Source organism: Rhopalosiphum maidis, chromosome 1 (assembly GCF_003676215.2).
Source record: "Rhopalosiphum maidis isolate BTI-1 chromosome 1, ASM367621v3, whole genome shotgun sequence".
Taxonomy (NCBI): domain Eukaryota; kingdom Metazoa; phylum Arthropoda; class Insecta; order Hemiptera; family Aphididae; genus Rhopalosiphum; species Rhopalosiphum maidis.
The window spans coordinates 81,442,812-81,459,490 of record NC_040877.1 but is presented as its reverse complement, the minus strand read 5'-3'; the positions used below and the strand labels follow the sequence as shown (position 1 = coordinate 81,459,490).

Genomic DNA, 16,679 nt, shown 5'->3' with positions numbered 1-16,679 from the left:
ATAATAATCTAATTAATTTTTGGAATTGACTATTTTTTATTTTTTTAAATTAATTATCATATGCAAAAGTAATAAAATGTATGTAATACTGATTATTGTAAATTTTTCATAATTCTTCATCGAATTTATTTTTTTGTACGTGCCTGGCATTTGGGATATAAAATTAAAAGTTAACTTTTGTAAAAAAATCATTATAATTCGAAAAATTATATTATTTATATGTTATTTATACAAATTATTAATTACTATTTAAGTTAAAAACATTCTTCCAAATTCAAACTTTATTTTGTAATTTATCATTTAATTGAGTAATTTTGATATCATTTATATATAGAGAATATATAAGCCTAAGTATTATGTAGAAAACTTAATTCATTAAGATAAATTAAAATTAAACTACATTTACTAAGATTCAACATTGTTTTTTTCAAACAATTAGTAGTTTTTCTCTAGTTTCATTTTTGCTACCTTTTCGTGTATCCAAACGATTGAGCTCCACAGTTTTGTACACAAATATTTCCCATTCTACTATGTAATCGCTTATGAATTCGCGAGAACGAACAAATTTTGGTTGTCGCCCAGATATGCTCACTCGATAACCGGAGTATAGTTGAATATTTTTCTAATTGATGAATAGGGATACTTAAAATTATCACTAGGTACTATATAAAAATGAATATTGTATTAATATTATAAAACAATATTACATTTAAATAAATACAATATTTATTAATTATCATTTACATAATATAGATAAACGTAAATTATGATAAATTTAAAAACAATGTCATGATTTACAAAAATATGTTTAGCACTTACTCAAAATACATTTTTTTATTTAAATTATTAATTAATAAAATAATTTTTTAAGAGTAAAAAAACTTAATTCATTAAGATAAATTAAAATTAAATTACATTTACTAAGATTCAATATTGCTTTTTTCAAACTATTAGTAGTTTTTCTTTATACTATGGGAAAATACTAAGCAATTTAAATGTATAATCACTTAAGACTATTTTCCTATACTCAGGCCACTGAGAGAGCGCTATCCCTTCGCATATCCAAATGATTGAGCTCCACAGTTTCGTACGCAAATATCCCCCATTCTACTACGTAATCGCGTGTGAATGCACGAGAATAGACAAATTTTGGTTGCCGCCCAGATATGCTCGCTTGATGACCGGAGTATAGTTGAATATTTTTCAAATTGATGAATAGGGGATACTTAAAACTATCACTAGGTACAAAATAATAATGAATAATGTATTAATATTATAAAATAATATTACATTTAAATAAATACAATTTTTATTAATTACCATTTACATAATATAGTTAAACGTTAATTATGATAAATTTAAAAACAATGTCATGATATAATCATTATTTCTTATATTATTTAAAACTATGCAATTAAAAATGAATATTAAGCAAAGTTTTTTTTACTCCTTCTGTACTAGTCCAAACAACATCAGCATTCAGTTTAGAAGATTTTAAACAATTTAAAAACTCAGTAATTGAACCACCTACACCAAAATAGTAATTTTTGGCAATTAACAAAATACTTCCTGATAGTTTTAATTTTTTTTCAAATAAATTTATAAGCTTTGTATAATTGTTTACATTATATATAGTTTCTGATGTCAAAATTAGATCATATGTATCTTCATTAAATACAGAAAACGATTCCCAATCGCCTGAATAGTACTTGCAAACTTCTAAACTTTCGTTAGAATTTAATAATACATTATACATAGTTGTATTGAGTAATACTTCTTTATTAAAATCTTGAAAATCAACATTCCGAGCTCCAGAAATCAATGTAAAAATACCCAAAAGGCCAGTACCACAGCCTAAATCCAAGACAGATTTTTCTTCACAAAAAATGGTGTTATTTCTTAGATATTCTAAAAGGTCAAGAGTACATTCCCAAAGTTTAAATCCTCCTTCATAAGTGCCAGGAATGAGATCCGAATTGTGTATATTGGGAAATTCATGAAACAGTTTTAAAGATGTATCTCCAATAATCAATTCTGTGAATGGCAAGTTGACCAATCTATTACGATTAATTAATTCTTCTGCTTTGACTATTTGATGTTTATTTTCATTAGATGTAGACTCATCCAAGTCGTCATCAACATAACAACTGAGCTTAAACATTATTAACAATTTCACCTGAAAAAATAAAAATATACATTTAAATAATTTATGACAATATTTTGAATTACATGTATAGTTGTAAGCATGCTCACTATTGGTAGTCTAACTATTCAAATTCTTAAGATTTTTTTCTATTACTTAAGTAATATCCTTATTGTGATATAAACTTGTATTTCAATTGAGAACCCCTTTATAATTATAAATTATTTTAAAATTTGAATATGTAGTTTTTCAATTATTAAAATTTTTATATTAAGGATAATAGTTCTTAAAAATGGTTACGATAATCTGTACACTTTGAGTGTACATTGTCACTGCTCTCTTATTGTACTTATGTATAATTTAAAATAATATTAATAATTTTAAATCAAATAGTTTATATAGCTTAAAATGGAAGACAATTTTGTAACAGTCATAGATAACCTGATTTAATTGGTAATCTGAATGACCCCTTTACCCAATTCCATTTGAGTTACTTAACACTACTGTACTTGGACTATTAAAAAAAAAAAAAAAAAACATTGAAATTAAAAAATTTACTTAAATTTTTCAAATTACTATAACTTCTAATCTTTCAAGCTCATTATCCTTAAGAAGACACAACACCCGCATGTGATGTCACTGTCTTACACAAGTGTATAACATAGCAAATTTACGCTCAGCTGATCACATTTAACTCCAATTAGTTTAAAAATTAGAGTGAATCAACTTATTATGAAACTTGATGGTAAGAACATTATCTGTGTTTGTATGTTGGGTTTTTTACGATAGTTCAATTTTTAAGTGAGTTATGAGTATTTTTTATTTATGCTGTTATATACACATAACTCACTTAAAAATTGAGCTATCGTAAAAAACCTACATACAAACACAGATAATGTTCTTACCATCAAGTTTCATAATAGGCCTACTCACCCTATAATTTTTAAATTAACTGAGCTAGATGTGATCTGCTGAGCGTAAATTTGTTTTGTTATGTACTTATAAGATGGAGACAAGGCATGCGGGTGTGACGTCCTCTTAATATACAATGTTAAATTACACATTCTAATTTTTATTTTGATATGACAAAATGTTTAGAAAAGGAGAAAAGGATGGATGTCATTTGAAAAATAGAATTTTGTACCTTCACAAGATACTCTACTTAAGTAATAAAAACAATTTTAAGAAAATGAAAATAGGGTCTGTCTAAGTATATTTAAAAAGTCTAAAAATTAGATATTGAATAACTGTCTTATTAAAGAAGAAAAAAAAATGAGCATGCTCTGTGAATCACCCTATATAAATAAAATGGTCACATTATATCGAAAATTTTTATTTTTTAAATATACCATCATAACTATTTTTACTAAAATGTGTTTGTGGTATTTATTTAATATACAATTTAATAACAAAAACATTAACTTTAATCACTCAGAGAAGTTTTACCGCAGACGACTGGGACTAATTAGGGACCTAACCAGGGAATGGAAATCATACCTTAGCTTGAAGATATTGGCTATTGTTAAGAAGACGCCATACCTGCTAGTGTTGTCTCTGTCCTACTAACGTATATCATAACAAATTTTCATTCTGCAAAATACATTTTGTGATGTTAGCTTTAATATTAGAATAAATTTGCCTATTATCAAATTTAAAAGAAAGAATATTATCCAGACAATGACATATGATTTTAATAATATTATCATTTTAAAATTGTTATATTTTACATAGCTGTAACTCACTTTAATAATATCATTAAAAGCATATGTCATTGTCTGGATAATATTCTTTCTTTTAAATTTGATAATAGGTAAATTTATTCTAATATTAAAGCTAACATCACAAAATGTATTCTGCTGAACGAAAATTTGTTATGATATACGTTAGTAGGACAGAGACAACACATGCGGGTATGGCGTCTTCTTCATAAACCATCAATCATGCAGACAAATTTGTAAATACTGTAAATGAGGAACATTCACAAATAATTAAATGTTTATAAAAAATATTAAAAACTTAATCTAACGAAAAATATTGGGACTATATGACTTATAAATACTTATAAATTCAGCATGCTGTTACTAACCTGTCAACGATTATTTTAAATATTATAAAAAAATAATTAATTATTCAACGTAGAATAACAAAAAATCAATTCTCACATTCTTTGAACAATTTTTACAAAAGCCACTCACTATTTACTATTAACTAAATAAAAGAGATCCTAGTAGTAGTTTTAATTTTTAAAATAATATTATCGTAATATTTCTATTTTTTGACAATAGTCACTCATTACACAGCATTGCAAGTTTTCAGTTTTTTAGAAATGATAATACTGTTTTTTTTATCAGTCATATACAGTGGTGCCATTTAAAAATATTTTTTAATTAATAATACTATATTAAAATTATTTATTTAAAAAAAATATTAGTAACTTACTTTAGATTTTAAACAATTTACTTACTAATTCACCTCTATGGATTAGTCTACCATTTATTCGATCTTCTTAATCCTTTTAGGTTAACAATTTTGAAATGACAATAGCTTTATTGATCTTCAAAAATTAATCAACATTTTTTTTTTTTTGAAAAATATTCTGGTAAAAATAAAATATAAATGTTATAAATACATGGTGGCTATTAATAAAAACGACAATATATTGATAGAAGGTTCTATGATAGAAATTAGCAATGAGGAAATATATTTTTATAGTAGTATTTAAAATCAATTATATGTATTTTTTATCAACTTTTGAATATCCTGTCTATGTTAAGTGATAAAATATAAACTATATAATTTAAAACAAGTGACAACTGAATAAAAATTAATCTATTGATCTTTAAATCAACTGTACTTAGGTTCAACATAGGTCATGTCATAGTCCATAGACTGTGTAACAAGGAAGACTGGTAATTGCATTTTTCTTGTAAGACAACTATCATTTTGCAATAAAATATATGTAAATGTAAATAACGTATATTATTATTTTCTCAATTATTTATTGTAAATAGCCAAGAAATTGTGTAAATACTTAAAAAAAAGTACATCTTATTCTATATTAATGTTTTTATATTTCTGGAAAAATTAAAACAATTAATAATTATCAAAATTAATATATTTTTTTTTTATTAAAATTAATTATATATCATACCTTATCTTTTATAAAATATAAATTAAATATCACCTCAATCATCTATACATTTTATACTATAAAAACAGTAAATTATCACTAATGACTGATTTTACTTTATTATTAGTACTTACTAATTATTTTTACAGACTACAGCCTCCTAATTATCTGGAAAATTTAATGCAAAAATGAGTTTAAAATGTTTATATTATACATTTAAGCTGATAACATAAAATTATTTAAAAAATTAACTATATTATGCACGATATTTATAATATTTTAGACAAGTATTAATAATTTATCATTCAAAATTAAAAGTATGGGTAAGGCAAAATAGTTGATTTTATATGGTACTACTATTGTTATAAAAATAATTTTTTTTCAAAAGATATAGTAGAATGTGTACATATTAATGCAAATATGCAAGAAAAATTAATACAAATAATATTTTTAATTATTCGACAATTTAATCAAACATTTTGTATAATTCAAATTATTTGAAATATTTAAAAAAATATACAACAGGCGACTAATAATATTATTATACTTTCATTCAAATATGTCGACAAAATTAACCATAGAATGTTTGAAATGAGAAATATTTTAATATTTTAATAAATATCATTATTCTAAGTTGAGTTTAGTATTATTCTACAATCTTATAGGTGCTTACATACAAATTTAGGGTCTAATAATTATGTAAAAATAGTCTTTTTTATATTATATTGTATAATTATTGGAATAGGTTATGAATCACTTGTACTTTTATGAATATAAACGCTTTTCACTAAATTATTTAAAATAAATTAAATAAATTCTGTCTACTAAACACAAACAGTGCCATAATTATTAAATTAACTGTAGAAAATAAAATATTAGAAAAAAGTCAATTGGTTTGGTTAAATATCCCCAAAAAAGAGTAATATTATATTATAATAGAAATTGAATACTGAAACTTATTAAATTATATGCTGTAGTTTAAGAAAATGATTAATATTTAAATAAAATCCTAATATTATAAGTTAATCATCATGCTAAGAAAAAATTATATATGAAATATCCGTGCAAAAATAAAAACACAATACTAACTGAATTTAAACAAATAAAAAATAAAATGTATATTAATTTATCAATACAATTTTCATAAATATACTTAGATATACATGGTCCCAAGTTCATACTTCATTTTAGTATATTATGTTGAACTATCTGACTTACATTTCGAAGTTTGTTAAAAAGTCAATTATAAATAATTACTCAAAATCAAATATTTTGAATTCAAACAGTTTGAGAAAAATTAAATTAAAATAAATACTATTATTAATGTGATATATATATATATATATTAATAAATATTAATCTATGTACCATAATCTGTAATAACTAATATCAGAACTTTTTAACAGTTAAGATAGTTATTTTTATTTGAAATTTAGTTTAATTAAACTTTAAATTAAATTAATCAAGTTCTAATGTTTGAATAAAAATGGATTCAAGCTCTAGAAAAAATATAGTTCAAATTTTAATTGAGGTAAATTTAAGATCGTCCCATCCTTATATATTATCATACATAATTAAAATGTTCAGTTAAATTTTTAATTGGTAATTTAACCCATAAAACGACTATTTCATTGTTATATTCTATATATATATTTACCATAAAAAATAAAAATTTGAATATTAAATTATATTATGAATAAACAGAGCAGTGCCGTTAAATATTTGACGCCCTATTTTATTTATTATAAATACTATATATTATAAAAAAAAATGTTATGCCCCTAGCCCCTCCCTCCTTGGCATAGCTCTACGCATTTATAAACAGCATATCTCATAAAAATAATATTTTTTTAAAGCTTTTGATATCAATGTACAATCTATGAGAACTGAATCAAAATTATTTATCCATTTTTTTTTTTTTAAGTACATGGTTATTTAATATAGTAATAATTATTTATTTATTTGTTTATATAATCACTCTAAACCTTTCAATACACATAAATTAATAAATATTGTTACTAAAAGATAGCAAAAAAAAAAAAAAATTATATATTTTTAATAAAAATATAATTTATTATTTTTTAAGTAACTAAAACTTTTTGAAAGATTTAAAAGAAAATTCTAAAAAACTAATAGCTGTTTTTTTATTAGTTATCTAACTTTTGAATGACAATAATATACTTACTAATTTCTTTTAAAAATAAGGATACGATAATCTAATGTAAAGTCCTTATTACATTAAATCAGTATATTTTGTATACTGTAAGTTGTTACTCATCTCCTAAAATTGCAAAATATAAAATCAATTTGAGATATTTAATACAATAATTATAAATATATATTTTGATTTGATACAAATCTGGAAGTCAGGTTAAAAAAAATTATAAATATTGTACAGTTCTTCAATTTATACACTATTTTTATTTATTTATTTATTTTTTTTTTTTAATGAAAGACAGGAATAAACTTAAGAATTCACTTAATGAAAACTTATTTCATAAGTGTAATAATGTGTTTATGCATCACACAAAAAATAGATTAAAATATTATGCATAATTATGTTTAAATAATTAACACTGTTATTATAAGTTGAAAAAAATGTCGATTACAAGTAGCTATACTCAATAAATTATTACACACTATGATATTTCCTAAATAAGTTAGACATATGTTGAACGATCAAACACAAACATAAATCATAAGGAGGGTAGTTGGACTACAATATGAAATGTATAATTAACTCAATTAACTAAACGATCCATTACTCCTAATTCTAAATAAGATATTAAACAGTATCATTAATTCTCATATCAATCAAAAAAAAAAAAAAAAATAATAATAATAATAATAAAATTAAATAATTAGTATATGTATAATTAATTGTTAATACTATTTATATTCTAATGTAATTTGTGGATGTCATCTAAACCTATCTTTTTATTATTTAAACCTAATTAACTACACACTCTTTAATTTGGAAAATTTGCTTACAGTTCTGAATAATACTGACTTTATATCTTTACTACTTTTTAAGAATAATTATCACTCGCACTAAAATGTTGTAATCAAGACACATATGAGATAGAAAAAAAATTACACACAAATCTTTAAGCCTAAAATGCCTTTCTTTTTTGTCAATATAAACTGAGGAATAAAGTTTTAAAAAAAGATTCCTGATGGCCTGCACAAGTTTAAATTTCTGCGGGTTGGAATTCTCCTGACCCAAACCCCTTACGTAACATTTTGGGTCAGCTCATACTTTTTTTTAACCTGTGCACAAATAAAACAAATATTCTACTTTAAACCTGTTTAATAAATAAATATTTATAGTTCTAGTTACGACTTAGAGCCAATTTTACAACATTTCAACAGACAAATTTAACTGACAATTTTTAAATTGTACGCAACACAATATAAATACTTCTATATAGTTAAACAAGTATTATGTAATTACAATTATAAATTGGTTGAACTGAACATTTAAACCAATAAGCAGAAATTAAATATTTGAAATAGTAGTTACTTAAAAAACAAGAGAGTGATCAGTTGTATGGAGAAACTAATATCAATGAGTTTTAAAAACTGAGCTGAGCTGGGCTGAACATATGTAGACACCTACAGGTTGATTGGACAGGTTAAACAATGAAAAACAAATACACCAAGACAACACCCCAGATAAAGGTATAAGGATCAAGGAGTTAGTCAATGACTTAAAATAACTTAGAGAATGGGGAAGTGACTAAGAAGAGAGTATTGTAGGAAAGTTGCTGTGGCAATGAATCAAAATGGCATAAAAAATCCCAAAGATTTTTATTTAGTAAATATTATCCATTGCATATTATAATATTAAAATTTTAAAAATATAATTTATATTTTAGGAAGTATTAAATAATAATAGTTCATACATTATAATACATTTTCTGTTTAATATACTTTAAAAATAAGGCTTAACTGCAGGACAATGTGTTGTAAATAATTGATGAATGTGATAACCCTTTTTATTTTACTACAGTTATATGATATGTATAATGCATAAATAATAAATAAAATTTTCAATTAAAATAAATCTACTTCAGAAGTATTTTTTATAACCCTTTAATCAATAAATTAATTGTTCAAAAATAAAATATAGATAATTAAAATATTTATTGCAATTATTGATTTAATAAATTGTAGGTTTGTTGTAATGGCTCTAAGCGTTAACTCAAAGTGAGTATATTTAAGTTTTATGATACAATATTTAATGTTAATAATTGATTAAAAAAAATATTTTAAATTTACCTTTAATAGCTAGTATCTTCCTCTACCACCTCGTCCAAAAGCGCCTCTGCCACCACGACTTGGATTTCCAGGTCCTCTTCCCGATATTCCTCTTACAGGACCACCTCCTCTTCCACGAACACCTCCCCTTCCTCTTCCACCAAAACTATTTCCTTCACCACTGGCAAAATTACTGCCACTAAATCCACTACCAAAGTCATTGTATCCACTATCAAAACCACCTAAGAAATAACATAAAACATAATTAGTATAATAGAATTTTTAAATAATAAATACATTTTTTATTACTATTATAGGGTCCTGGTCTAGCCGATCCACCTCCTCGCATAGGGCCATTACTTCCTCTTATAGGTCCAGCACCAAAACTTTGTTGATATCCATCACTGAAACTATTATCCCAAGCACTAGTTGATGGGCCTCCCCAATTACCTCCTCGAGAACTTGGACCTGATTCCCATGGGTCAGGATCATTACCACCTAAAATGTTATAAAAATTATATAAAATAAATACATATGAATTATTAACAATCATTATATTGTTCATAAATAACAATTCTTACTTCTCCATCCTCCACCTCTTCCACTCATTCCAAAATTTCTCATTGTAGGTTCCCAGGCACTTCGATTATCATTACCCCAATTATCTCCAGAATTACTGTTATTTCTAGCATTTACTCTAGCCATTTCTTCTTTACTTAATGCTTTTTTTACATCAATTTTTTTTCCTTTTATAATATGAGATCCTTTTACTGTTTAACAAAATAATATATATTCAAATTAAAAAATATTTTAATAAAATATATATACTTGGAACTTACAACATATTTTATCAACGGGATCATAATCATCAAATTCAACAAAACCAAATCCTCGTTTTTTGCCTGTTTCTTTATGAACAACTAGAGCAGCAGAAGTAACATTACCATATGGAGAAAAATATTCTTTTAAGTCATCTTCAGTAATACTGTCATTTAACAGACCAACAAACAATTTTTTAACTGTTGCCCCTGCTTCAGGTTTTCCAATATCCTATGAAAAATATATTTATATTGAACAATAATTAATTATTTTTGTCTCAATTAAATAATATTGTATTACAGTTTTTGGAACAGCTCTTTTGGGTTCTACTGTTCGACCATCTATCTTATGAGGACGTGCACCTTGTGCATCATCAACCATATGAGCAGCAGCATAAGTAATAAAGCCAAATCCTCTTGATCGTTTAGTCTGTGGATCTTTCATAACAACAACATCCATAATTTCACCCCATTGTTCAAAATATTTTTTAAGATTTTCATCAGTAGTTTTATAGTCTAAACCACCGACAAATAATTTACGTAAATGTTCAGGCTCCCTCTAGAATAAAAAAGTAAATAATTTATATTAAATAGAATACATTACATTATTATTTAATAAAAGTAGATATTTTAAACATTGATTGAATGAATAATTATTGCTGGTGAATAGTTTTGCATAAATACATTAGTGTAATAACTTATAAAAAATGTATACTACATGTGAACACTACTTGTTTCCTCTGTGTTAGTAAATAAAATTATAGAACGTTTTGATGTTTCTAATAAAATTTGTATAAATTCATAATTTGTAATGTTATCTTAAATAATACTTTCTATTATAAAATTATAAACTAAGCATAATGCTGGAAAAAGTATTTAAAATACTAAAACAATACATATATCAAGAATAAAACCCTATAAAAATTGTTAGTTTTTACTTATGCTCTATTCCAAAAGAGAACTATAACTTTTGTGCATAATGAATAATGCTATTGGTAAGTCATGAACCATGTGAACAATCTGACACTGAATAAATGATGGGAGATGCACAGTATTGACAAAAATCAGTCAGCCGATTATTTTTTTTTGGACTAAAGTATATATTTAGTCGTATTGTTAAAATTCTATTGTGTAATAAATAGATAACAGAAGTTATGGACAAACAAATCATTCATTATTATTAGGAAGTACTTTTAAGTAAAATATGTATAGTAGAATAGAAAGCCAAGAAAATGTGCAGAACATGTTTATTATATTAAATAATAACGTAAGAATTAAGTCAATTTGTTTGTATAATTAATTTATAGTATATTAACTTAGCAGATGATTTGGGTCAGAGAAAAATATATTATAATATTTGGGTCTTAACTGATTTCTTTAATTTATCATGTTAGTATAACAAAATTCATATATAAATAAATTCTTTATTATAAATTTACAACAATTACTTATACTTATATATGTTTTGAATTATTAATTGTTTTGTTATAATTAAATTATGAATATTATAAACTACCTAATTAGTAGGAATATAAAACAACTAGTTTTAAAACAGTTATATCAAGTAATAATTTGATCAATATTTTATAATACTTTATTTTTTTGTGTTTTTTAAGTATTTTTTTATTTATTCATAAAAATTACATTTACAATCAGTACATTAAAAAAAAACTTACAATAAATAAATGGATCAACAAAGCAATGATACAATGAGTAGAAAACTATTCAGTGATAGCACCCTTTTGGAAAGATTCAATTAGAAGACAAATATGACAATAATTCAAACTATAAGATCACGACACCAACAACTTTTGAGACATCTTTATGATAGTTAAATTTCTTTTCAATACAAATATATTATTTATTTTGATTAGGTATTAATGTATTATATATATAATACCTAGTAAACAATATACATATTAAAACATTAATGAATTGTAATTTTTCATTAATTTGAATACTCAATTAGGTAATTATTTTAATGTAAATTACAAATTAACCAAAGTATTAGAAACTATCATAAAAATTAATTATCATAATTCAATATTGTCCATCATTAATGTAAATCAACAGTAATGTTATTCACCATTTATCATCAATATTACAATACAAATAGAGCAAACTAAAATATTATTAATACTTTATTGTGCACTACCAAAAGTTACAAATTTAAATTATTCTAAAATAATAAACATAGTTTTAATCAATTGTTTTAATAGATGGGCAATTAATTATAACTTATTTATAATAACAAACTTCAAAATTTAAGAATATGTTTGTGTTCATAAAATAATTTATTTGAAATGTGTGAACATACCAAATTAGAGAACACATATAAGAAATTATGTGGAATATACACTAAGCATTATTATACATATTTGTTGTGCATTCAGGAGATTAATATTTTTAAGCAACTGCAACTCAAGTATTTAAATGTGTAAAATATTACCATATTTATGAGTCGTAACTATCTTCAGTGGATTCGAACAAATATCGTATTATTATAATTACTGAAATTTTTTGATAGTAAACGTCTAATAAAATAATAAATTAGATATGACTAGTAAAAAAGTAATCAACAATAAAATAATTAAATTAAAGACAGATATGTTTAAAGTTTACAAAAAGTTCAAGAAAAGTAGAATTATACTTCTTATACAATTCTCGAGGTTAATTATTATTTATTGTTTACAATTATTATTAAATAAATCACAGAAGCGTCAGACAAGAACGAATTATGAAACTTTGAAACGTAAACACAAATTTCTATAAAAAATAATAAATAAACACTGAGTTGGCGAGTTATCCAACGCCTTATGCCACCAATATGGACCGGCGGCGGTGGTAGTAGCGATCAGTGTAGTCACTACCCACAGTAAACATCAGTAAGACGACACTGTGTATTGAGACCAAATCCAGTTTGAAAAAACCGCGGTCCTTTCGATTAAATAAGTATAAACTAATTACTAATGTTGAAATGTTGACAATTTTGTCATTTGATTATTTAAACTATTGAATTTATAATAAAACCTAAAATAAAATAATTGTAATATATATCAAAGTTAGAGAGATTAAAAACAAAGGGGGTATCGCTCTGTTATATAGTAGAGATAGAGAGTAGATCTTTATAATGGATGCGTTAAATTTGAATGCAATGACACTATGGCAGGTATCATTTTCTATGAAAAACAATTCTGAACGGAGATGATTTATCAGTCTAGGATAATTAGTAGGATATATTATATTATTACCTATATTTATATTGTAATATATCATTATTTTATGCAATTTTGTAAAAAATTAAATTTCATATGCTCATAAATTTTTTTCTATTTTGATGTTAGAAATTATTTTTACAGTTACTTAAAGGAAACTTTTGGATAGTCTTGTATTGAGTTTTTTAACCTTAGGAATAAATCACAAACATTTTATGAATTTTCAATGTTGCAAATTTTCGCGATTTTGAAATATTTCGTAAACATTTGAGCTATTAAATGCTTATAAACAAAAATTGTGCCTAACAATTTAGTAATTTAGTATAAGTACAACTTAAAGTAAACCTTGTATTAAATTTTAAAGATTTTTTGAAAAGCCAAATTTTTTTTATCGGCATTTCAAGAAAAAAAATGTAGAAAAATCGAAAATTTCAATAATTTATAAATAGTTTAAAAAAATTCTAAATATTTTGAAAATTTAATCGTAAATAGATAACACTAATATAAACATTCTATGAAAATTTCAAGTATTTACAATTGTTCGTTTTTGAATTACAACAAAATAAAAAAATCGATTTTGTCAAAAAGTGGTTATGCGTAAAAATACCCGTTTTTCTGTTACTTTTCGGGGTTTTTCTTAACGCTTTTGAAAACTACTGGACATTTTTTACTTTTGACCCCCCAAAGTACCAACTAGATTCTTTGTCCTTTTCAAAACGGGGCAGAAGTAAAAAATCACAGCACTATTAGGTACTACCTAGTATCCTAGTACCTCCAAAACGTGATGACAGACACTAAAAAAACACATCATTGAAAAATCAATGCGTTCACCATTCATCACTCCGATCAGAATCTTAAATACAAAAGCTGGCAAAAAATTGAAATTGAATTAAACAATCTATGTCAACTTTTAGCTAAAGTTAAATCTGTTATTTCTTAGGTACTATTAACTATTTCAACACAAATAAGTCAAAATCATAGAGTACTTATCAATAAAAATAAAATAAAATAAATATTTAATGTAATTTTTCTAAAACACTGTTTTACAAGGGGAATTTTTATTTGTGCTTTTAGTCTTTTAACGAATTTTATTTACGAAATTCAAACATGCAAACTGTGGGCCAGAGTGTGTCCATCATAGTAATTAGTAAGGATGTCAGGGTGCATCTTCTAGCATTTTATTATTAGAATAGTTCCCTAAAAAATAATCACTTGAGCCAGGGGACCGTAATTTGCCTGTTGTTGCTAAATAAAATGTAATTTTTTCTAAATTATGTTATTATTACTATTAGATATTATAATTATTATATATTTTATAAAAATTAAAAATATTAAGCCTTAATAACATTTATAATAATTTACTTAACTTTTTAGGAGGGAGCCTAAATAAAAATGGGGTCCCAAAAATGCCGTAAGTAATAGGTAGGTATAATAGGCACCCGCATCATCTGAAATTAGATATAGTCACATGGTGTAAACGTAAAGACACTAGACATTTATCTTTTTGCATTGACGATTACTTTCCTCAATATGACCACGGTAAAGCGTAAATACTATTATTGTATTATACCTACTACATTAGTGAATCGCGGACGAAAAATCCGAGGACAAAAAGTCCATAGACAAAAAGTCCGTTTTAAAAATAGTTGGACAAAAAGTCCGGATTCAGTTTTTATAGCCGGACAAAAGGTCCAAGCACATTTTTAGGGTTGGACAAAAAGTCCAAAAATTAATATTTATTTAAAAATTTAAAAATGTTTGTACACATATTGTATTATTATATTTTCGTATAATTAACAAAAATATTTCAGAAATCCACTATAGTTAGGTACTTATAGACTATAGTAATGACAAATTAATATATTTTTATTATATATAGGTACTATTGTTTTTTTAGTTTTAATTTAATTGACTTGTTTATAAATAATATACAATTCATTGTTTTGTTGAAATGTATTTAGTTACAAATAAATGTTGATATTGTTGTTTCTATAAGATATTGTATGATTGTACCTATGTTCATATTTTTAAATACATGTATCTATACGTACCTATTAAAATAAATTAAAATTAAAATTAATAATAAATGGAAATAAGAAAATCGAAAAAAATATAATGTATATAATGTATATAATATATAATGTCTACAAATATTTTGTATCTTTGGACTTTTTATCTAACACTAAAAAATGTGCTTGGACTTTTTGTTCGACTATAAAAACTGAATCCGGACTTAAAGTCCAACTTTTTTTAAAACGGACTTATTTACCACATTAGTACCTACTGATCCGTTTCTTTGTGCCAGTCGAAAGTCGAACAGAATCATTCGAATAATCGAATGTGAAAATTCAAACAGTCAAATGTGCTAATTAGTTAATTTCGTTTTTATGGAACTTGGAAGAATGAAAAATTATAAAAACATTTGAGTCAGTCCTATTTACGATTTTGGCGCCTTTTTTTCCTCCTAAAAAAACAAACTCTAAAAAATGTAACTTTTAGCACGGCGCCTTTTTAGTTTAATAATTAAGAGACTTAAAATTTGGCGCCCTGGACGATTGCCCCCTTCAACCTTCCCCCTAAATATGCAATAATTGAGTAATTGAGTCGAATTTATTATGCTTCGGTGTTTGATTACATATAATTGTGTAAAACATTAAATTTCAAAATTTACATACTATTACAAAATCTTTTAATCCGTTTATAATGGTTCCAATAAACTTCTATAATAATCATAATATATAATATTGTCTCAAAAAATATATTTGTTATCCCAGACGTCATTAAATAAACAAATTGTAAAATAATATTCTATTAATAAAAAAAATTTTTGATTGTATGAAATCCATATAGTGATTATGATTACATTGAGCAATATTACTATATATATATATATATATATATTTATATATCTGTGAATATTACTTATATAAATTATATATTATGATTACAGCCAAGGTGAATTTATGTTAAAGAATGAGCATAGATCATAATATGATCTTTGTATATGATCCACGGCTATAGATACTATATATAGCATCTACAGCCGTGATATGATCTAAGAGAATGAGTCGTAGACATATATGTCTGTGGAATGAGTAAAGTGTTTTGTTGAT

The 16,679-nt window shown here is 24.2% G+C and overlaps 2 protein-coding genes across 5 annotated transcripts; both read right to left on the bottom strand.

Annotated features, from left to right (window-relative positions):
* Nucleotides 1–795: 795 nt before the first annotated feature.
* LOC113555512 (histidine protein methyltransferase 1 homolog) lies at nucleotides 796–5,423 on the bottom strand. 3 transcript variants are annotated; one of them, XM_028188698.1, is made up of 3 exons: nucleotides 5,408–5,423; nucleotides 4,608–4,739; nucleotides 796–2,176 (listed from the first exon to the last, which is right to left on the bottom strand). In XM_028188698.1, exon 3 carries the CDS (start codon nucleotides 2,159–2,161, stop codon nucleotides 1,415–1,417), a length of 747 nt encoding a protein of 248 aa, XP_028044499.1. In that variant the 5' UTR covers nucleotides 2,162–2,176; nucleotides 4,608–4,739; nucleotides 5,408–5,423; the 3' UTR covers nucleotides 796–1,414. The 3 variants fall into 3 exon arrangements, with proteins under 3 accessions (XP_028044499.1, XP_026815672.1, XP_026815671.1); XM_026959871.2 differs by lacking the exon at nucleotides 5,408–5,423 and having other exon boundaries at nucleotides 4,608–5,186; XM_026959870.1 differs by lacking the exons at nucleotides 4,608–4,739; nucleotides 5,408–5,423 and adding an exon at nucleotides 4,230–4,292.
* Nucleotides 5,424–7,472: 2,049 nt separating this feature from the next.
* On the bottom strand, nucleotides 7,473–13,108 carry LOC113555510 (heterogeneous nuclear ribonucleoprotein A1, A2/B1 homolog). Of its 2 annotated transcripts, none has more exons than XM_026959869.2 (7): nucleotides 12,801–13,108; nucleotides 10,653–10,910; nucleotides 10,373–10,583; nucleotides 10,115–10,303; nucleotides 9,843–10,031; nucleotides 9,555–9,775; nucleotides 7,473–7,554 (listed from the first exon to the last, which is right to left on the bottom strand). In XM_026959869.2, the coding sequence occupies exons 1-6, from the start codon at nucleotides 12,801–12,803 to the stop codon at nucleotides 9,564–9,566; spliced, it is 1,062 nt and encodes a 353-aa protein (XP_026815670.1). In that variant the 5' UTR covers nucleotides 12,804–13,108; the 3' UTR covers nucleotides 7,473–7,554; nucleotides 9,555–9,563. The 2 variants fall into 2 exon arrangements, with proteins under 2 accessions (XP_026815670.1, XP_026815669.1); XM_026959868.1 differs by lacking the exon at nucleotides 7,473–7,554 and adding an exon at nucleotides 8,401–8,543 and having other exon boundaries at nucleotides 12,801–13,106.
* Nucleotides 13,109–16,679: the final 3,571 nt, after the last annotated feature.